General features: G+C 45.0%; 2 protein-coding genes across 4 annotated transcripts in view; both read right to left on the bottom strand.

Moving 5' to 3' along the window:
- The window catches only part of IPMK (inositol polyphosphate multikinase), a 34,579-nt gene extending 33,806 nt beyond the window's left edge, over positions 1-773 (bottom strand). Inside the window, exon 1 of the mRNA XM_054636906.2 lies at positions 88-773. Coding sequence (XP_054492881.1) covers positions 88-313 — 226 coding nt within the window. The 5' untranslated portion in view covers positions 314-773. The remainder of the gene's footprint in view (positions 1-87) is intronic.
- An 8,471-nt stretch (positions 774-9,244) lies between these two features.
- Positions 9,245-22,517, bottom strand: CISD1 (CDGSH iron sulfur domain 1). 3 transcript variants are annotated; one of them, XM_054636908.2, is made up of 4 exons: positions 17,289-17,516; positions 16,372-16,577; positions 11,968-12,085; positions 9,245-10,092 (listed from the first exon to the last, which is right to left on the bottom strand). In XM_054636908.2, the coding sequence occupies exons 1-3, from the start codon at positions 17,359-17,361 to the stop codon at positions 11,996-11,998; spliced, it is 369 nt and encodes a 122-aa protein (XP_054492883.2). In that variant the 5' UTR covers positions 17,362-17,516; the 3' UTR covers positions 9,245-10,092; positions 11,968-11,995. The 3 variants fall into 3 exon arrangements, with proteins under 3 accessions (XP_054492883.2, XP_054492884.2, XP_054492886.1); XM_054636909.2 differs by having other exon boundaries at positions 9,245-10,089; XM_054636911.2 differs by lacking the exons at positions 9,245-10,092; positions 17,289-17,516 and adding an exon at positions 22,364-22,517 and having other exon boundaries at positions 10,142-12,085.
- Between the last annotated feature and the right edge of the window lie 357 nt (positions 22,518-22,874).

The following is a 22,874-nucleotide window of genomic DNA, read 5'->3' as shown; positions in this document are numbered from 1 at the left end:
GGCAGGGTAGGGTGGGGGTGGGAAGAACTCCCTCGCGGGTGTCCCGGCCAGGCCCGCCGCCCCCTCCCCGCGCCCGTCGCCGCTCACCGCCTTTATCCTTGCCGTACATGTGCCCGGCCACTTGGTGCGACAGCGGCACGCATCCGTTCAGCGCCCGCCGCCGGCCGCCCCCCGCCGCCGCGGGGCCCGGGGAGGCGCCGAGCACCGGCTGGGCCTCGGCCTCGGCCTCCTCCGTCTCGCCGCGCCCGCCGCCCGCGCAGCACCCGCGCCCGCCCTCGGGGCGCCCCGCCGGCCGCGGGGGCTCCGTGGCCATGTCCCGGCGCTGGGGGGCTGCCGGCGGCGGGCCGGGGGTGGCCGCGCTCTGCCGGCGGCGGCTGCGGCCGGGCCTCAGCGGGCCCTGCGAACCAGGGCGCGGGCGGCGAGGGCCCGCGACTCCATCACCCCGCACCGCGCCGTCCGCCCACCCCGCGCTGGGGCTGGGGCAGCCACGGCCGCCGCCTCGCCCCGCCCCGCCCCGGGCGTGGCTCCGCCCCCGCCGCCCGGCGCGGCCCGGCCCGGCCCGCAGCGGGACCGCCGCTGTGCTGACGATGACGGTGGCCCTGGTGGCGCCGCGTGGGGCGCGGCCCCGGGAGGAGGCCTGTGCGGGCAGTCCCGGTTCAGCGGCGCTGGAGAAGGGAACGGGGCCCGGCGCAACCGCCCGAGCGGCCCCGAGCCGCAGAGCGGCCACGGAGCCCCAGCCGCGGGCGCCCCGGCCCTGGCTCCCCGCGAGAGCGGCAGAACCGAGCGGTGGCGGGCAGGGGGCGTTCCCTCCGCTGGTTCCCGGTAACCTGAAATACCCCCGAATCCTCTTCGTTTTTAAATAAATCTACCGTCACGCCGAGGTTTGTTCCATTTCTTCTGCAGCAGATCGGAGTGAGTGCGAGGGAGATCCAGCCGAGGTGTACAAACAGTGTAAAACCTTGACAGCTGACAAGGAGCCCTTAAAGCAGCCTAAACCAGAACCTTTCCACACTCTGTATGTGCTGGTCGTGCATTATAGATGAGTGGACCTGGCCCAGCACCAGATTAAACTAAACAGATTAATCTCTAAATTGAATTTTACCTCCCCATGGACAGAGGAAAGTATGCATGGCCCTGCATTCACTCCCAGGACCCCAAAACTTGTCTAGGAGACTTCATTACCCTTCAGTAGGGCTCATATCAGCTCTATTTGGCAGCCTGTAATTACTGCCTTTTCTTTTTGCTGTTTCTATCCCTTACAAAATGAGCAGATCTCTGAGTACTAAATCTGCACTTTTGCTGTGATATCTGCCAGTATCAAGTTCTATTTAGCATTAGTAGGACAAGAACAGGAAAAAAAGGCCAGAGACAGGAAAATTAATTTGAGCAGATACAGGTTGTTTTCCCAGGTTTTATAAAATGGTCTGATGCATATTCCAGAATTGGCATTAACACCAGAGAAACCTCGATATGATGAGCTTGGCTATTTCCCACCTCTTCTCCATCCCACAGCTGGCAGATATGGAGATATGGCAGGTGGTTGGGAGAAGTGGCAATTTAAGGGATTTACTGGGGAAATTAGAGTATCAAAGGAGCTGGAAGGTCATGGGGAAAATTAAAACTTGAAGAGTGAGAGAAAAGAGCAAAACATAAATCAGTTGAAACTGAGTTTCTTAGTTCACTGTTCATGGAACAGTTTGTTTTACACACTTAATTGGATAAGGTGGTGCAGACAGGGGTTACAACTCAGCAAGATCCTTCCTGAAGTAGCAAGGCTGGGCAGAAAAGATTTCTTCCTCCTGAATATCCCCTTCTCATCAGTCATTACCGTACAGCTCTAAAGATCAGGAGCCAGATGGGCGCAAAAGTAAGCTCCTATCTTCAGATAAACAATGATGAATTTTCCCAGGGGGTGCTGGCACACGAAATGCCACAGATTGGCCAACTCTTGCACAAGAACTAGTGACGTGTACAGTGAAAAAGTGCACAAGTGTGTGTGTTTGGCAGAAAGAAGGCTCCCAGTCTTGACAGCAGTAGCTGCAACAAAGTTTGGATGCCAGCCTGAGCCTTGCAGAAAGGTATTTCCCTCTTCAAAGATGTGAGGCACTTCAGCTGATCTGGGTCTAAACACTAAGAGAAAAACAGATATGGCATTTCAAAGCTGTCTAAGTGCCCATCTAACACTGCCATCTGCCTGAACTCAAAATCTCAGTGGAAGAAAGAATGGGATTAAAAGGCAAAAAAACCACAGAATTTAAGGATTATTCAAGCACCTAGTCCTCAGTGGAGCTGCTAGATACTCTTGCAGCTAACAGAAGTGTGCCTGGAGGGCATTAAAAGAAATACAAAAGCATGAGTAATTGGAATAAGTAAACACTGACTCTTTCCTTTTCCCTGACATTTGCTTTAGTCAGATTTATGCATATAGAAATCAAGTGACGTGAGACTATCCTCCACTCACTCATTCCACCCTCACACTTCAGCACATGGAGTACACTAATCTATCTGGGAACTTCTCCTAAAATGAAACAAGTGAAACAGAGAGAATAGCAGAAATGGCAAATAATTCCTTTCTCCACAGTGTGATCCTGTAAGAGATTGCACTGAAAACTGAACCTACCAGCAAGATTCCCAAGGGAACTTCTCATCTCCAGGTTGTGTGACTGTACTCCAAAGAGAAAGCAGAAGAGGCTGTAGAAGCAGAACAGCTTCTAAAGGAGGGGCATTTGTTTGAGAATCTCCTCCAATTCCTCCAACAAAATGCATTTGGCAAAATTATACTTAATTCTGGATTACTCTTTCCCACTGTTGCTGAAGATCAATCTTCCCTGAGTCAGTCTGATGACAATGTACAGACCAACAATGCCTAGAAAATGGCAGGACTGTGTTTGTGCTGTGCAAGGAGGTGTCATGGGCCAATAGCACAGCTGCCCCAAACTGAGCGAGGATTACAAAAGAATCCCCTTCTGCTGAAATAAAGGCCTTTTTCAAACACAGAAGTGAGTTAATAACTAACCACAAGACACACAGTAGTTTAGAACAGGAAATAAGCTCCTGTTCAAGTGGAAGTGCAGGAGGACATTAGGTAAACAGAGGAGTGGGGCTGGGTCTTTGCCAAAACATCAGTCCTCTAGAAGTATGCTGACAGCAAACTCTGCTGGATTTTTCACTGTACCTTCACATGGTTCACAGCCACCTCTTCCATACCTGACCAAAAATACTGCTCTTTTGCCAGAGCAGTGCTTTCTGCAAGCTCTGCATGAGAGACGTGGACCCTGCTGCCCACAGAGCCACTTCCTGCATCAGGCTGCTGCATGTGCATAGCTCTTGCCAGACCAAGAGATTGCAACAGAGCCAGCCAGGAGCAGACACGTGGGCCTGAGAGCAAATGTCCATCACCCACACCAGTTATCTGCTGGGCAGGCAGAAGCATCTGCAGTGGGGCTCCTGCAGGCAGGTAGGCCTGTCCCACTCACACAACACAAGGCAGACACCTTCACAGCAGCAAGGAACTTGTAGCAGCACTGCAGCTCTTTTTTCTTGCCATTTCAAAGCAGAAGTGTTGCTGTATTGTGACCTCTTAAAATCACTCAGGGCATTTAATCCTTTGTTAAATTCACAGAAGTTCTGTCCTGTCTTGTTCTTGTTAAGTGAAGGAAAATCTAAACATACCCTTATCTGCTGCAGCTGTAAAATTCAAGAGTGCCATCCTGCTTTCTTTCCCAGCTATGGCCTTGTCACTTAGGCATCATGTCCCACAATGATTTATATTTTACCTGGCAAATGGATGCAAACTCTGTGACACTACTCTCCTCCCTGGCAACTGGTCCATTTGGGTTTTCTAGAATGAAAACAAAGGGATGCTGTCAAAAGCCAACCTACACTCCCTGTGATAATGTGGTACATTTAAAAAAATACTGCAGGGTTAACTCATAGCAGTTGTGTATCTTCTGGATCACCTCTTCTACAATCAGAACTGCAGCTATGAATATTGGGAAGTCTGTTCTGTATTAGAAAGATACAAGGACTATAAAAGTGAGAAGCTCATTCCAACAGTTCTTCAGAATCCTTGGATTTTATTTTCTCCTTGGTTATCAATTAAGAAACCAAGCCAAGTATTTGACAGAAAAGTTCATTTTTGAACTGAGAGTAGATTAAAGGCTGGGAGGCAAATGAAAGGGCTTTGATGGTGGAGAGGAGGCAGCAGTGAGGGTTTGCTGAGTCTGGTTTTATTCAGTATCTTCATTCACAACCTGCAGAGAGTGCACAAAATCTCCAGGTCTACAGGTATTCCTGACCTCCTTAGGGCAGTCAAATGCCATGCCAATGACAACATCCTGCAGGATCTCACAAAACTGAACAAAAGGCACACTAGGCATAGGAGTTTCAGTATAGATAAATGTAGGGTAACACATGTAGAGGAAGATAATCCAAACCAAAGCTCTTTGATGCTGATGATGGAACTGGCCATCATGGCCCAGGAAAGAGGCCTGAAGTTGCTGTTAAGAGTTGCCTGAAATGGTCAACCCAGTGTGCATCTGCAGCCAAAAAATGCCAACAAAACTTTTAGGAAGCAGCAGGAAGTGTTAAGGGAAAGACAAAAGGTGTCATTTTTTTACTCTGTATAGCCTCAGCATGACATATACTGAGTCCAACTTCCATGCCTGGTCTCTCACAGAGAATAGGAACATACCATTAACTATCAGTGTGAAAGATTAAACCAAAAAGATTTGTGGAGAGCCTAAATAGCTGAAGCATGCTTTAGCTGCCTCCAGTCCTAGAAAACAGGAATGACAGATGTGTGTGCTTTGACATCCTTGAGAAAGAAGCTGAGCTTCTCTCTGTAACAGAAACTTGAGATCAAAGTCTTGGGTACCATCTCCTGATCTCATGGCTTACCTGCAGATACAGATCCTCCTTTTGTCCTTCTAAACAGGGATTTTTCCAAGTACAGTGTTGTATCACTCTCGGGGGTTGCTCAGGGTTTACAAATCCATGATGGCATTTGGATTTTACCAGTCACATCCTAATGCTTTAGGATAAGCCCAGAACTTGATTTAAGGTGATTAACATGCCAAGAGGTTTATTCAAAATGCCTGTTTGTCTTTCCCTAGAGGTGACTTAGATTGCCTCCACCTGTAGTAAAATTAAACACTTATTTATTGATTAAACCCACTGGCATCAAAAAAGTCTGTTCTATTAAGTGTTATTCTACTGCCAAAATTTATTTGCAAAACAACAGTCACAACCCTTAAAAAGTAATTTAATCTGCACAGCTGTTAGAGCCAAGAATGAATCACAGAATCACAGAATTTCTAGGTTGGAAGAGGCCTTTAAGATCATCGAGTCCAACCCATGTTCTAACACCTCAGCTAGATCATGGCACCAAGTGCCACATCCAGTCTTTTTTAAAACACATGAGATTGAAAGAACACACTGTTTGAAAAGAGCAGCATAATTTGATAATTACTGCAGTGGAAGTCTGTGCTGGCCATTGTTTTGGTACCCGGATCTTGAGCAAGAGTCCTGGCAGTGAACAGACAGTGCATCTTGAACATGTCTTACCCATGTATGGTGATATTTTCCAGCTGTGGAGAAAAGCTATGCAGTGTGGCCTTATCATTCATTTTGCTGCCTGTTGCCAGCTAGCTTGACTGAACAGAACAAACATTGCAGTTACTGAGCAGACCCTTGGAATACACTGATTTTTGAATGCTTTACACATTAAAGATGTCATCTCTGGGATGCTCAGGAAGCTTTTTTGCATAGGCTGCTCAAGAAGAGAAGAAGGCACCTTTTTTTTTTGTGTGTAAGTCTGCCACACATACAAAAACAGCAGAAGAAAATCACAGTCTGCGTGACAAAAAAGGATGCAGAGCAGGGTGGATTAAGGGCAGTGCAATGTCAAATAGAAAAGAGGGATGGTTGAGTCTTCAGCTGGGAAAAACATAACAAGAGACAAGATCTATATGTGCTCATGTGAGACCTGTGCAGCTTCTATATATTGAAGGAAACAGAAGTTGCTTGAGAAGCCAGGTAAAGCTCTTCTGACTTCTCCAGACTGCATATGGGAAAGGACTGCAGCCTGCTTAGCTAGTCCTGTAAACCTACTGTGATTTTACTGACTTCTGGGGGAATACCAGAAAATACTCCTTCTATTTATTACAACTGCACATCTAATTAAACAGCTTACAAAGTGGGGTGTGAAGGAACAGGAGACTGCTAAGGGGACCCACTGCACTGGTGTGTGTTGCTTTCTGTCCAGTACTGCAGGATTTCACAAACAGTTAAGGAGCAAAAACCCGAGTAAGAGATGTCTGCTCAAACACATAACCCTTCAACTCTGAGAAGCACGGGTTTGGCAAACAGAACCACCACTTTATACTTTTAATGCCTGGGTCTACTAAGGTATAGAATGAAATGCAACATACCATTGTGTCGTTTGATCTGTCCCTTCTTGCTCCCATGTAGTACTGCTACATGATGGTAAATCTTCTCTAGCTTATGCTCTCTTCCCATCCACCACATCTTCTTTTCTTCCTTTTGCTCTTCTTCTCTTCACAAATTTGTTTGTTTATTTTTATGTTATTTAGTTTTTATTCAGCTGCTCTCAGCATTAGGCAGCTTGGAAATCATCCTGCCAAGAAATGCACTACACGCCCCGGCAGCTATAGAAAACAAGAATCACAGAACTTCATGCAGCAGGCCCAGGTACCCATTCTAAATTAATCATGGCTCTAGGAAAATTATTATGACAGTGCAAAATGAAGAAGCCACTCACCAATGCAGGAAAACCACAGCAGAAAAGCCTGGATACAGAGAGCAATTGGGGGAACAGGTATCTGACACTGCTGGACTGAGTGTCAGTGCAGATCTGTGTGAAATGTTCTGTCTGGGCTGAAGCAGTGATGGTGAACACCAATAAACTCATCTCCCTAGCACTGGTGTTGGGCATCCTCTCTCTACCCACAGGCAAGGGGAGGCTGTGCTTGTCCACTTAATCCAGTCAGGGCTCAGCGTGAGTTTTGACAACCTTGAAGCTTCAGGAGTTGCAACAAAAGATTTAGCATGAGACTTCCATGCCCAGGGTGGCTAAGGAGAAGCCAGCTGACAAGGTTCCTCTGCAAAACTAATGTTTAGTTTCATGCCTACATTCTTATCCTTCCTGCTATTATAAAATGTTCTTCCGTTTCTCGGATGTCAGCAACTGTGATACAACACTGACTCATGTTTCCATGTCTTTAGTTGCATTACACTGAAAGGAAAATCCACCTCTAACTGCTGCACAATTGCACAAAGTAAGTTTTACAGACCCAAACAGCACCTGAACAAGGTCCAAACAGCATCAATATGGTCATTTTAGCAGGCTTGCTGTCAGGGAACTGGCAGTACAACTTCTGGACTCAAAGTCCAGAAGGCTCTGGGCATGAAATGCTGTTTAGTTGCTAACATATTTATGCAGCACTTCCAGCTGCCTGGGCTCAGGCTGAAACCCCTTAAATCCACAGCTGTGGAGAAAGCCCCTAGACCAGTGCTCATGGAGGCACCATTGCTCGGTGTGTTGATTTGGCACGGACTGCTCTTCTGGTAGTGAGGAGGGCCACAGAAGTGGTTTCTGTGAGAAACTGCTAGAAGCATTCACCATGTCCAACAGAGCCAATCTCTGATGGCTCTGAAGATGGAAATGCTGCTGGCCCAGTTAGAGGTGGAAGTGCCTCTGTGATGACCTATTTAAAAAGAAAATCAAAACAGCACACAGAGTTTTTTTCCAGGGGTGGTGAGGCATCACCAGCAGGGCTATCCCAGCGCAGTGTGCAACGTGCTGCAGCCGCTGCCATCTCAGCACGGCCTGCAGTGAGCCCTGCCTCCCTGGGCACCCCCAGCCAGCCACGCCGTGGGCACGAGGGGCACGGGTGGCAGGGGTGCAGGGATGGCAGGAGGGGTGGGTGGCAGAGGGGCAGGGGTGGCAGTGGCCTCTCTTTCCCAGTCCTGCCTGCCAAGAGGCACTGAACAGCCCCAGCGCTGGCACTGTCTGCTCAGCACCGTGGCGCCGACAGCAGAAACACGGCGAGCGATGGAACCCAGACAAGATCAACTTCTCGGTGCTGGAGGATCTTGCAGTAATCTTTGAATTGGAACTTGTTGGCAATAGTACAGGCAAAAGTTTTTCTTCTAGTCAGAGAAGAGGGAGTGAGGACATGTAAGGGAGATAACATGGTGGCACCAAGGTCAGTGGAAAAAGGGGGAGGAGGTGCTCCAAGCACCAGAACAGAGATTGCTCTGCAAGCCGTGGTGAGGACTGTGGTGAGCAGCTGCACCCCTGCAGCCCATGGGGGATGCAGAGATCCACTCACAGCCTGTGGGAGAAGTGGATGCCAGAGAAAGCTGTGATCTAGTGGGAGACCTGAATGGAGACAGAGGGCTCCTGCTTCCAGAGATTGAGGGCCCTTGCTTCCCAACTAAAGCAGCCTGTTCTTAGAGGACTGCACCCCATGGACCAGTGACCCACATCACAGCAGTTTTGGGAAGACTTTGCCCGTGGGATGGACTCATGCTGCAGCAGTTCTGGCAAGACTGCTGCTCATGAGATGAGAGCCACACTAGAGAAATCTACAGAGACAGTTCCAGTTCTGTCTGGAACTGTCTCCCATGGGAGCGACCCCACAGCACAGCAGAGGAAATGCTCCTCTCCCTGAGCACAAAGAAGATGATGTCCAGTGACAAACTGACCAAAACCCCCATGCCCTGTCTCCCTCCACTGTCAATGGGAAGGAGGGAGGGGCTGGGGAAAAAAAAAAAACAACAACAGTGTTTTAAAGGCTTATTTCACTTCTCATTATCCTCCTCTGACTCTGTTAATCATAAATTTACTTTATACCTTTAAATTTCAACCTGTTTTGCCCATATTGTGTTTTTTCCCAGTCCTCATCTCAACTCATGAGCCTTTCATTCATTTTTTTTCCCTCTCCTCTGCCCAGTTGAGAGCAAGAGAGGGTGAGTGAATGGCTTTTGTGGATGCCTGGCATTTGGCCAGGGTCAAACCACAACACGTGGCCTCTGTTTCCATCCAGTGGAGAGCACAGCTGCAGTGCTGGCTGCTGGCTCCACTGCCCCCTCAGCCTGCAGACTGAGTGCTCCAATGAAACCTGCAGGAAATACCTGACAACCTCTCTCCTTCAAGGATCCTGACTGCAGAAGCACTCAAATACCTGACATTCACACTATTTCAATGAGTCACACTCAATTACTCAAGAATCAGTACTTTAATTGCCTGACCTTCCCAACAAACACTTGCAAGCTGAAAATAACGAGAAGCAGAAATAGTTTTAACTCTGCGGCAGGGATTTGTCTCTGCTTTAATTTTTGAAGGATTTCTATTAGGATTTTCAATCTGAGGTCAAAATTGCACATTTGAATCATGTGGTTAAATTTATGGTTAAAACTGGTAGAAATGTAACCAATGCACTTCATACTCTGGAGATTATTTGAAGAAAGCACTAAAGAACACGACTGAGGAAAACACTGGAACAGTCAAGCACTCTGGCCATTCGAATGTAGTGCCTATTATGGTACCTTAGTACCTGTTAAGGTACTAAGAGTAAAAATGAAGTCTTCTCTGTGATGCTCATTGAGACTGCTTGGTTAAGTTTGTTTCCTCAAATCCAAGACTCTCTTCTCATCATCACATTTGAACAGCTTGCATAAATAAGGTACAGTACAGGAATTGTATGTGCCTCTAATTAAGATCTGAACACTCAAACCAACATTCAGAAATGCAACACTTCTCCAAAACAAAAGTCACCAGGATGTAAATCAATAGAGACTGTGCTTCTCAGGAATAAAAACTTCCCACAGGGCCCACTTCCCTGACGCCCAAACTCCCGGAAATATTTTATTGGCAAACTCCACCAAATAGTTTTAGGACTCAGGAGACTTATCTGAAACCTCAGGACTTCATTTCTCAGACCATTAACACTGAATTTCTATTCCTTCAGGAGCAGCCAGGCTTTGATGTTGACAGGAAAGGGAGTCTCAGAAGGAAAATCCACTCCACACACAGGTTCATGACTACAGCAGCACTGTACAGCTCTACTGAAAGAAAGAGCATAGCCATGAGAACACAGACTTTACAACCTTGAGATTAAGATGAGCTCAAATGTGTATTTGACAAAAATACAGAAATATCCACTGTCATATTCTAATAATACAGAAGTTACTTTGCTTTGGATAAAATGTATTTGATAATTTAAGGTTAAAACAACTTTCCATATGTATTAGTAATCAGCAAAGTAAAAAATATCAAGTCTTTACACTGAGACAGAAAAGACAAACTAACACATTTGGCTGCAACTTCTTTCAGGTCAAGAGGTCTCTTGGACAGTAGTGCTCTTACTCTGACACTCCACCTTTCTCTACCTGTGCCACCTTCTTTACATTCTGGGCTTCTGCCCAAATCCAGACCAGTTGGCCAAGACCTCAGCCTCTGAAAGCCTCACAGAGAAACTATGCAGAACATCTTCAGTTTTAACAAGTTGTACCAACCACCCCTAAAAAAATGAAACAAACAGAACTCTCCTGCCCTGATCATCTGAAGAATCCTTAAGGGTCCAGGCTAAAATGTCAGCTTCCTAACAAGGCCTTTGATGTAGCCCTGAGGTAGTTTCTGTCCGAGGACATTCAGAGCTCAATCTTATGCAGGCCACAGTTACACTCATGGGCTGGGTTTAGTACAAAACTGCCCCCTGCTGCCCCACTCTTTGGGTTTTGCTTTGTACTTCCATGCATGTTAACAGATCAAAGCTATTTAAGGAAACCAACGTGACAGGCACTGATGCAACCATGCCAAACAAGACAAGTGCCATGGGTAAGGAGGGTAAGAGCTCTCTCTGTCTCATCCTTCCCTCCCTTCTTGTTTCTATCTGTTTTCAAAGCCTTTCTTCATCCATGCCAGGTTTTTTGGTAAAATCAGCTGAACCACATTAGCAGCCCAGGGAGGCAGGAGTTAAGACACATAGAGCCTAAGGCCACATATTAAGAAAGGTATGCCTCCTCCCTTCTCAGTGGGAAAAGCTTTCCAGAACCAGCCAGTGCAATGGTGAAGCAGATGGTGATGACAGGTGGGGGTTTTAGTTTTTATTTTAGCTTCTGGAATTAATCAGCAGAGCCACCCCACAGAAGCATCCTGTGTCTGGGGAAGTTGGCTTCACTGAAAGAATGCAAGTGAAACTAAGGCTTTCTCTAACAGCAATAACAACCCTGCCACCCCCCCACCCATCACTCTTGGAGCACTTGGTGTCATTTCATTCATCTATTAAGAAATCTCTAGAGACTATTTCCCTAATCCTACTCTAAATACAGGTCTGCAGTTTGGATAGTGTTTTCTTGATACCAAATTGAAGTAGGGTCAAGTTTCAATGCTGCTGTAAATCCAAGGTAAAGTTGCCCTCTAGCCCCATCTTTCAGCCTTTTTCTGTTCTCTGTTCATAGCTAGCAAGTGGAATTTGTTCTTTTACAGAAGCCATAGAGCACTGTAGTGTAATAGGACAAATGTGACACCTGCAGAAAATGCAGCACAATCAGAGATTATGATGGCACTGTGATTTCTTCCCTGCCACTGCCTTTTACATGGATATCTATCTACCTCTGAACCTCTCCAGGATTTTATTATCTATCTTTTGATACACATGTATTGGAAAATAATTTAATACCTATTTCCTGATGAAGTACATTCTGTGCCTCATTTTAGTTTCACACTAGTGAGAGGGTACACACATTTTACAGGACAAAAAATTTAAACCATGACTACTTAGTAAATTATGCATTGTAGTGATTGAAAGACAACAAGTACCAGAGAAAATATACATGCTGAAGCCTGATGTATATACTAAATGGGAAGTCTTCAGTGATATGACAAAGAATTTGTGGATTTTCCCCCCCAATTACAAGAGAACAGAGGATTTGTCAGACATTGATTCTGTAGCTTCTAGTGTCCACTCTACGCTTCCTTCCTCTTGATGATCAGAGGCCCAACGTTGTCACCAGTTTCCTCGTTGTGCTTTGTGTGAGAGCCATCACACAGTGGGAACTGAAAAAACAAAAAATAAACACATCTAAAGTACATCCAGAGTTAGAACTGAGAACCTAGGCTGAGGTTTATTAGGCATCTTCTCATTAAATCCACTGAAACCACATACCACAACTTTTATGCCAGCATCTCAGGTCTCCCTGAGTTTTAGCTGAATGCTGCTTTATCCTTATTAGTGCAGAGCAGACAAGAGGCTTGCTCTGAAACAGCAGCCACCAAACTCCACCCTTTGGTGTTCCTGCCTCAGGTGAGCAGGAGAAAACTACAGCCTGAACAGACCTTCAGCTGTGACCTACCTGGAGTATCTTACTCTCAACCTTGCCCTAAGCTTCCTCAGTGCTGTCCTTAAGAGACACATCAGTTGAAAGTAAATTGAAGAAATATTTGTTCCATTAGAAAACCCCAAACAAACCCCACCCTAGAACAGGCTGGTCAGAGCAAGAATTACAGGGACTCCTTGAGCCAGCTCTAACTGCCCAGCTCCCAGAGAAGTGATAACTGCTGCTCCTGGGAAGCTCTTATCACATGAAGAGCTGTAAGACCTTCTGTGAGGCAGTATGAGCGAGGCTGGATCCCATCACTTCTCAAGGATGCATTTTCAGGGCTACACCCCCTCTGCACAGGAAACTCTGGAGATGATCACAGAAATCACACACTGGTATTTTGTTCAGTTACAATTTTGTTTGCTTAGAAGTAATGGGGCTGAAAGTTGGGCATTACTCAGCTTTTGCCTCTGCAACAGTTCCATTCTCCTGCAGTACCATCACAGTCAGTACTCAACGTTCCACTGAGCTCCATGTTCCTGCTTCGGTCACAGCCTTTGAAAAACATGAATACCCTACCACCCATGCTTCATTAGAATAAAAGATTTCCAAGTACTGCAAAAAACCAATACAATGAAACAATACACAGAGCTTTAAAAATAACACCACCTAGTCTGTAGGATAGTACTGGGAGGGAAGGAGAGAGATGAGGTGTAGGGGTTTCTTCTGGCTTTTCACAGTAATGAAATGTCAAAACCTAGGCTAAAAATGGCATGCAATATTTCTGAATAAAGAAACCTTGAATTCAGAGAATGCTCATGTAAGCTGATTCATGGAGAAATCTTCCCATCCCATCAGTCATTTGTGACTCAATGAAAAAGCAGTGACAGACACTTGACAAAATCTCAGCCAACAGGAATGTAAGTTACTGGGACATTGAGCAGCTTTCAACAGATGTTCCTGGGCCAGTTGTTTTCCCATTTAACCCCACAATCCACTGGTCTTCACAGATGCAGTGACACAGCTTCCATCAGACATGAACATCTCACAAGCTCCAAGGAGGCAGCCCAAAGTCCAGCTACAACATCATCACTTCCAAGTTTTCAAGCAACAAAAATGGTGGGACTGCTAGGTTCATACACCATGGAGCCATCTTTAACAGCTACCAACAGTGCCTGCTCTGCACTCATTCTGCTGGTCAGCAGCTCTCAGAACTCTGGCTCCCAGGGGTTGTGACACTGCACTTGAGCTTCTCAGGGACAAACACCAACCAAACATCACCTTCCCAGAGCAGTCACTTGGTCTCCTCAAAGACCAGACTCTGCAGAGAAGGATAGTGGGCCTGACACAATGTGTTCATCCCTGATGAAAAATAAAGCAGGCTAGCAGCAATAGTGGTCACAGCTCACACCCCAGGGGAATTGTACAGTGATCTGGACAGCTCAGCTGATTGCCCTTGACACTGAACATGTGTGGATTCTCTGTCACTATTTCTGCTGATAGTCTGCAGCAGTATTCCTCAACCCACAACCTGGGGACTAATACTTCTCTGGAAGACACAGAAGCTGCATGTCATTGTAAAAAGACAGCAAATGTCCCACTCCCCCAGCTCAAACCTAAAAATGAAGACAAGTAAGAAAACAAGTGTTCTAACTTTAATTACAATTTAAAAGACAAAACTCTTGTCTCTATATTGGTTAGTTTGAGCACTAGGTTTGTTCACTAAACTGGACAACTATGAAGTGCCTGCAGAGCACAAAACTGACTAGAAAAGGGTCATTTAAAGAACCACCCATTTATTATTAACAGATAATTACATGCCAAGACAAACTTATTTCAATATACCATGTTTGGTTTTTAAAAACACATACATTACACAAAGACTTTGGCCAGCACAAAAGCATTTTAAATATACTTTTTCAGAAAAGAAACCTAAACAAAAACAACTGCTCTTTTTTCAAGAGTTACTCTAAAATACTCTGGTGTAGTTACTCTAAAATACTCTGGTGTACTGCTTTGTTATTCCATGTAGAGGAGGAGCACCCTGTGGGGTCAGCTCTAAGTGCATGCACACCATCAGTGCAACAGAAACATCCTGTGGCTCCTAATGCTACTGCTTCTACCAACAGCCTCATGCCACAGGTGAGCCTGAATCTCAGCAGAAGTGCAGAGAGTAACACAAAAGGACATTTCTTCTAGCCTTCAGATGCACCTTTAACAAAAACATGACAGGTACCTAATGCATTTGAAGTAACTGTAATTTCCTGCATTGAAAGCACACACATTCCACATTCTGACACATAGAATTAAAAATTTAAACAGTTTGAGAACTGTGAAAGCCAGATAAGGCTAGCTGACAACTTCCAACTATGACAAGCAAGTAAGAATGGTGTACTTTATTACTGTTTCACAAGAACAAATATGAGAAGCACACAAACCCTATTAAAGGTTATGCAACCCATGCTGCAAGGTCAGCCCATGAAGGCAAGAGAAAGGCAACAAAACTGGAAACCACAGGCTTTGAGGTGGAACATGTTGACTAAAATACTGACCATGAAACAGCAGTAAAAGGAAATAAATACCTTCCAAAATTTCCACTCACCTCCTAAATGCCTTTACAAGACCTCTCAGATCAGAATTCTAAGAATGCACTCATTATATCCTCATCTACTTTGTTTCTAACTCAGTAGGGCAATATGTTCCTGTATGCCAAAACATACTTCTTAAGGTTCTTCTTTCACACCAAAAGAAGGGTAACATCAAACAATAGCAAACAATTGGCAGGAGCTGCCATGCAGCCAGCAGAATCAGACACTATCTTCCATTTCTGTTTAGAAGACTGAATAGGAAGCAGAAAGCACAAACACCAGGGTTCAAGTAGGGCTTTTTCAGTTCAGACTCCAGAAAGAATCAAGAAGACAAGGCTACCTCCACAAAATTATTTCAGCATCAAATAATAATGCTGTTTAATCCTTAGCAGTTACACTGTAAAACACAATTCAGGTACAAATGTGTAAGCTCCTGAGTTACCTGCAAGGTAATGAAGTCAGATCTGACAAGAGCAAGAACCTAAAGTTACAGCATCTGGAAATTGCTGAGTTTGGCCTGATGAGACCAATGTCTAAGGCTTGAGAAGTTGAGTATTCATCTCCTTGGAGAGGAGAGAGCTAAATTCCAAGGCAGTTGTCTGGCTCTGAAGGTCTGTATTAGTTCAGACTCCACACACTGGCACCTCCTAAAAAAGCTTTTAAATGTGCACCAGTGGTAAATGGACAGGATTAACCATGCAATCTGCTTTCTCTCATTACAGATCCCAGAACTACCTTTATAGATAAAGTATATACATCTCAGGTGTCACACACCCCTGAGATCAGATTGAAATCTGAGGTACTGCTATTGAGAGGCTCTGTTATCACTAGGTTAAGGCAATTGAAGCAACCCAACTTCAAATGCAAGCAAGCTGCACCAATATTTAGGCCAGCTTGCTTTTAATTGCTCAAAAATAGAAGCTCAAAATTGCTCAAAAATAGAAGCTTAAAGCATGCCACTGTGATTTCATTGGCATACACCATGTACTACTAGCAAGTCCTTTCTGACTAAGCTTCCAACTTTCTCCAAAAAGAGGTGTTAAGGATCCTCACAGACTCTGTTTCCTGAGCTCCTACTGCCAACAGGCCAAAGGTTTTGGATAAGCCTCAGTATGAGCAAGGTAGCACACAAAATGGTATCTGTCACTCATGATCATGCTCCAGACAGTTGCTCTCTTTTCAAGGTATCTTCTTCAGAGGTACAGGAACATTTTGTCCACTATTAGCACTGATCTGCAGGCTTTACTCTGAGCATCAGAACAAATGTGCATCATTCTATAGACTGGAATATTGCTACATCTCTGTGCAGAACTGTTTAGGTGAATAGAGGTTAGTTTGCTCTAAGTAAAGCAGTTTTAAAATAGTTTTGCTGAAAATTTAATAATTTATGAACAATCAACATGAACAACACTGGACCCATTCCCTCTTCTCTTACCTTCTTAGACCTCCAACAACGACAGTACACAGCCTTGTCTCCCAGATCTTCCATATCAAAGGCATGGACTACCTTGGGGTTATCCTTCTGGATATGGGGATTCACCATTGCTTTGGAGGATTTGTCTTTACAAAGAAGTGTTTTGTAAGCTAGATATCCAAGAGCAGCTGCTCCAGCAGCTATGGAGACTGCAGCAACCCATTCAGCTAGAATAAAAGAAGAAAAAACAAGAGACTGTCAGGTTTTGACCCCAACATTCTATTAAAACTACTCAGCAGTAAATGTTTTCGTACTTGCAGCAACACCTCTTTACTTTCCAACAGATCTTTTTATTCTGTAGTAGGAATTCTCTACCTTAAAAGAGTATTTTCCTTTGACAGTCACCAAGTCAAGCTCTTTTCTATTGATCAGAGTTCTACTTCACCCAAATCCTTTCTACACAAGGGTGAGAATTAACGAGGCAGAGTTTTCATGGTTTGGTTTTGTTTTTAACTTTTCTACTTCGCAAACCCTGATATTACCATCAGTAGTACATTATTTCAAAGTTCAGCATATTAAACTAGGTGCAGCAGCAAAAACCTGTGTTTGTTTCAGTTGCAAGAAAGTCACTAAAGAACAGTCACTGCTAACAACCCAAAACTAGGTTTCAACCCCAAAAAGGCATGGGCACTGAGTAGCTTTTAATAAAATCCATCTTGTGACTAAAAAAACTAAAACCAGTTGTTTGGCAATGGGGAAATTATTAAATATACTGCCACCTGTAACAAAAGCCATCTTAGATTAAATCCCTACTGCAGTATAGAAGAAAGAACAAGGATCCAAAAAGATTCTATTTAAGAATCATAGCACATGTTTATTTTAACTAGATTAAATCCTGAATCTCTGCAAGACAACTTTCATTTAAAAAATCCTCTTACCACAACTCATCATCCTCACATTTTCTCCCTTTATCGGGCAAATTTTTGCAGTCTGTCTTAGCACAATGTCCATTCCTGCAAGAGGTTTTCCTACTTTTTTGTGGCTCTACTGTTTTCTCTCTGCTTCATGAAAATAAGCTGGACTTTGGCTCAAAGGTTCAGGTTGCAGCACCAGGTCCGGTTGTTTCCTCTCAGAGTAACAAGTGGCTGCTCTTTCTTTGCTTTCTATCCAGCACTCCTACATAGGCATGTACTGCAAGTTCTGTTTACAGACAAATAAACAGGAATTTCACTTTTAGCACATTTACAGAACTTCATAAAATTAGAACTGTCTCCTGTCCTTCTGTGTTTTAATTGGATTTGTAAGATGCCAAGTTAGATGGCACCTGTGGAGCAAGAGACATCACTATGTTCGTGTCTAGGAAGAAACAAAAACCTTTATTAGTTCCTGCTACTTTCCATGATCTGACTTGCTGTATTTCCACTGAGAGCTTGGACTAAAAGCATCAAAGTTTTCTGTCCCTGTCCCACAGGCTTTCCTAAAATCCATATCAAGCTCTTTGCTCAGCTAACACTGATAGGCATCAAACTGGTCCAAAGGTGCCTGGCTGCAGCAATATGTGGAATTAGACAGGTCTGTGCAGTGTCTGCAGCCCTGTCAGATCTGAGAAGGCAGGCACTCTTTTAGAGTCTTACTAAAGGAGTGAAACATGCAGAGATCCTTCAGAGTTCATTTTCTTAGTAAATGACACAGAAGAGACCAACATACACTGAGACCTCATCTGCTAATGAATGACAAACCCTTCCTGTAACAGTAAGGTGACATTAAGATACAGAAAATCATCTTTAACATGCAAGAATTTAGGACAGGCATGTTTCCCTGCCCCCCAACTCCTTAAAACAATAAAAGCCCCAGAGACTATGTTGTGAATGCTGTGTTTTATATCCATCCAGTGAGTTCTCAGCCTTTATTCCCCAGAGTAATGCATTAACTTTGATAAAGCAAGGAAATGAAAATTTAAAAAGAATTCTATGAAAATCTGCTTTAATATAGCACAACAGCCCAAATGAATCAAGAGGACAACTACAGTTTAAATCCAAGACAGCAGCTCTCCCAAGAAAAACCACTGCAGCAGCCCTGTCCTGGGGTGTGGCTGGGAGGAGCTCAGCAAACCCAGGGACCTGCTGGCTCTGAGAACTTGGAGGTGACCCCAAGGAAATGCCCAGTGCAGCTCCAACAGCAAAAGCAGATCTAGGGCTGCTCATTGTGTGGCTTTCAGGGAAGCAGCAACTGCAAGGACTGCCCAAGCTGCTCCCAGTGCACTGCCCATGCTCCAAACCTGCACCTACGTTTTCAGTAAGTGACAAGGGCACAGGGAGACCACAGACCTTGTGAAATCCAAGGGGAAAGACTGACTTTAATGAAAACCACAGGTGGCTCCTGTAACTGAAGCACCCTTTAAGGTACTGCACCTTAAGGAAGCTGATCTTTACTTGTACCTATGCAAAAGTCCAAGAAAACTGAGCAAACAAGAAGATGAAAAAAATTGTTAATATTCCTGTGACTCACTGCAAGCAAGAGAAGTCTGGACTAAAATTCAGCAGCACATTGACAAGAGCTGCTCTGCACATCTGCAGCCAGCCCAGATCCCTCTGACACCCCTGGGGCCATCCCCCATAACTGTGCACATCAGCTCCAGCCCAGCAGGCAGAGATCACAAAGCAAACTCTCATCTCATCCTCTGCCTCTTCTGCCAAGGGCCACAGTCATCCTTCACACACACAGGCAAGGTGCACACACATCAACAGCTTACACAAGCTTAGGAATAGCTTGTATATTGTATATTCAATATTGATGTATATTGAATATACATCAATAGCTTAGATGGATACACATCAACAGTCTCAGGTATTTTTCTTATAGTAGGGGAATGTTCTTATAGTAGAGGAATTTCTACTGTATTGCCTTTTTTCAGGTAGTGGCTTCACTGGAGCCACTTCACTTTTCCCCTTTTGGGATGGAAAATTATATCAACCAATAATGTGTTAAATCAAAACATTTAAAGCAGTCTTATTCTTTAAATTCCAGAACTGCCTTAATAAAGATAACAAAAATTTAGAAGAAATATTTTAATTTATTCAATAGACTCTCTGATAAATCATCCTCCAGGGTTTCAGAGGCACTAAGTTTTGTCTTGTTTCACACACAGATCTGGAAAAGCTGTAACACCCATTTAATCTTTCTAACTAAGTTAACCATAAAATGCTGACCATAAAATGGAAGAAACACTTTTATTTTTAAATACTCTGAACTGTTTCAAAAGACCTCTGGTGCCAATTCAACAGTTTGCTGCCAAACTCCTAAGGTCATGCATGAGGCATCTGTTAACAGAGTGACACTGATGTGGAGTGTCAAGGGGTTTTTATTTCTTCTTAAAATAAAAAGCAATAGGAACAACTTTTGAGTTTTTATTAAAGAACTCCCAATTCTGGTATAATACCAAATCACAGTGTAAGTGTGATATTGGTATTATACCAATTCTGGTATAATACCAAATCACAGTGTTATAAGGCAAGACAAAACAGGTCTGTGTAACAAGGCAGAAAAAATTGGTTTTGTGTTTTAAGCACTAAGCAATGGAAAAAATTTCAGCTACAACTCCAGAAAAATTAAAACAGAAAGGAGAGAAGAGACAGCAAGAGAGATGGAAAGAAGGAAACAAATTCAAAGAATGGAGCCCCAGGAGACAGGCAGTGCACAGAAGTAAACAAAAAAACCAGAGACAAGAATGGCAGTAGGACACTGACAGGGATTTACTCTCTTCTGTATTCTTTGGACATATCCTGATGAAAGAGATTTTGATCAAAGTTTCTCCTCTCTTCTTTCTCTAAGCATCTAGAACATTGCTCTGGATGTTTCCAGATCTACACTACAGAGGGAGTTTTTGAATCTGCTGGAGAGCTCTGAGGCACTTCATGCACAGGAAAACACAGATTTACCAACTGCACTGAGAAATGGACTAAGAAAGTGAAGTGGTCTTGCCTCCACCACCATCCTTCTTAAGAACCCAGATCAATTTACATTCTAGCAGCTATCAGCAATATGGGGGAGAGCTGCAGCCTGACAAAGTTAGTCCAAGACTGCCCTAAGAGGCAACAGTCAGGTAACCTGTGCTGCTTAGAAAATATTTATGTTATTCAAAAGTCACAGAGTAATAACACCTGACATGAAAAACTGTATTTTATGTCTCCAGAAGTGCTTGTAACTTTCAAGCACTTTTGTCCTCATTTTGTTGCCAGTGAAGAGACTATTATTGTGCAAGAGTTGTTCATGACAGTCCAGTAGTGCCACTGCCCACAATAAAAGCCAATGATGGAGAAACACATGATACTCACTTACTGAAGAGTCATCCAAGATAACTGGATACACAAAAAGCCTAACAGTAAAAGTCAAGCAGTCAAAGCCAACAAAGGCATTTCTACCACTCCACAGCATCCACAAAAAATGAGATTATAACTGGCACGTTTAATTTAACTGAAAATGTATGGTAAAGAGGCCACCTGAGGGAAAAAGATTGCTGGATTTCACCAATAAGCAGTAAAAAGCACATCACCATGATCAGATCCGTGGTTGGTGTGGGGTGACACCTGCAAACAACCACACCTCTCAGACCAAAAGCATTAGTTGTGCTACTCACTGCTTTTCAAAGGGCACACATGCACAGAAGCAATGAACTCCCCTAACTGATACCACAAATTAAATCTCACAAAAATACAGTCAGTTTCTGGGGTCTGGTTTTCAGTGGAGAATAAATGATTTTCAATACTCATTAGCCTGAGACACATGCCAGCTGGAGGAAAAACTGTAACCTGCCAGTCACAAGGCAGTAGTCAAGTTTAATCTCTTCAGAAATCACAAAAACCTAATGCTGTCTCCTCGCAAACAGAGCACCCTCCAGACTAGTGCCAGCAGCTGCTCCTTTGTTAGATAATGAGGATATTTTCACTTTGTTCAGGTGCATATTCTTCTCCCATCTCCACAAAGATTTTCTGTTTAATTCTCAGTGTCTAGGAACTGTTCTAATTCTTGCAAGATTATAAATGACAGCAAGCTGCCGTTGGGAACACAACCTGGATGCAAGTCATTACCAAGTGATCCTCAGTGATTTGATTATTTTAATAAGCATAGCCTTCCACCGCTATAGCCCATTTTAGACTAATGTCTTTGCCACCATCCTCTGTATCAGCAGCTTCCACCCTCCCCCACGCCTCAAAAAAAAAAAAACAACCAAAAAAACCCCAAACCATCTGCCCGCTAAATCAAGGACATAAACCATGAGCAGCTTTGCAAGTGGAAAGCAGTCATGCACGTAAAGCTCATTTTTTAGGGAAAATTAGGTGATTAATCTTTCTAGTCTATTCTATCCTCCACCCAGCCCAACTATTTCATCCTGTCCGGTTGTGCAACAGCATTTAAAACACACAACGCTACCTCAGGCGCGGTTCAGGTCAATCATTACACAGCGCAAATGTCACCGTTACCTCTACTGCTCAGTAGCGGGCACTGAGAGCCAGACAAAACCTCTGACATTTACAGGTTTTCACGAAATTTTCACTCAAACAGGTGGAAAGACAAAAATAAACAGCAGTGTTTGAAACGGGCTGTCCTCACTACAGATAAAACCCGGCTGGCGGCCGAGCCCGCTGCGAGGGCCGGAGCACCCGTACGGGCCCGGCGCGGAGCTCGGCGGCTCCGGGCCCTCACACGGCAGTGGGGTGGGACTGGGGGACCCCTCAGGCCGAGCCAGCACAGCGCGTTCCCCCCTCGCTGACCGCAGCAGGGGTTTGACTGACGAGCGGATCCCACGGCCGCTTCCAGACGCACCGCATCCCGCGGGCCCGGCGGCGGGCAGCCCGCCATCTTGTCCCGGGGGTCCGACGGGGTACGGGGCGCCAGGCGCAGCCGCCCCCCGAGCGGCGCCCCCCGTCCCGTCCTGCCCGGCCGCGGTCCTGGGCCCCCGGCCCTGCCCCGCCCCTCCGCTCAGCTCACACCTCCAGCTCCCGGCCAGCCATACCCCGCACGGCGCAGTTCTGTCCCGGCCCCATCGCTCCTGCTGCCGCTCCGCACCGCGCACGCGCCACTGCCCAAGATGGCCGCGGGGCCGCCCCTTAAAGGCCGCCCGGCAGGACGGGGGGCCGGGGCTCGGGTGGAGGTGACGGGATGTGCGGGACAGGGGGAGGGAGGAGCGGACCAGCGGTGTCACCAGCCTCACGCCAGGCACAGGGCTCTCAGGGAGGCCTCTGCAGCTGTAAAATGGGTGTTGGGCACTGTCTCTTCTTGCTTCTGTTTGTGGTGCTGTCAGTGCCCAACAGCTCTGCTTAGGGCAGATCGCTGTATGAGCCCTCTCCTGTGTAGTTGTGGAAAGATGAAGCTGAAAAGTGATATCCACTGAGTGACAGCCGCCTCAAACCTCATAAACTTAGGTATTGATCTGAGAATTACTATACAATAAAAAAGTACTATGGAAGTTCTATACCTGATTAAAGACTCATTACTCTGGGAGCTCGTTTATGGTTGGACCTGAT

The sequence above is a fragment of the Agelaius phoeniceus genome, chromosome 9, assembly GCF_051311805.1.
Source record: "Agelaius phoeniceus isolate bAgePho1 chromosome 9, bAgePho1.hap1, whole genome shotgun sequence".
NCBI classification, from domain to species: domain Eukaryota; kingdom Metazoa; phylum Chordata; class Aves; order Passeriformes; family Icteridae; genus Agelaius; species Agelaius phoeniceus.
The sequence above is the reverse complement of the archived record's forward strand: the minus strand, read 5'-3'. Positions and strand labels throughout refer to the sequence as shown.

What these genes read in the sequence shown, in the direction of transcription:
- CISD1 (XM_054636908.2), bottom strand. Translation starts at nt 17,361, where the DNA reads ATGGACATTGTGCTAAGACAGACTGCAAAAATTTGCCCGATAAAGGGA. An exon ending in TGTGAGGATGATGAGTTGTG is followed by an intron (nt 16,578 to 17,288) that starts GTAAGAGGATTT and finishes CTTTTATTCTAG; the next exon opens with CTGAATGGGTTGCTGCAGTC. An exon ending in GTTGTTGGAGGTCTAAGAAG is followed by an intron (nt 12,086 to 16,371) that starts GTAAGAGAAGAG and finishes TTGTTTTTTCAG; the next exon opens with TTCCCACTGTGTGATGGCTC.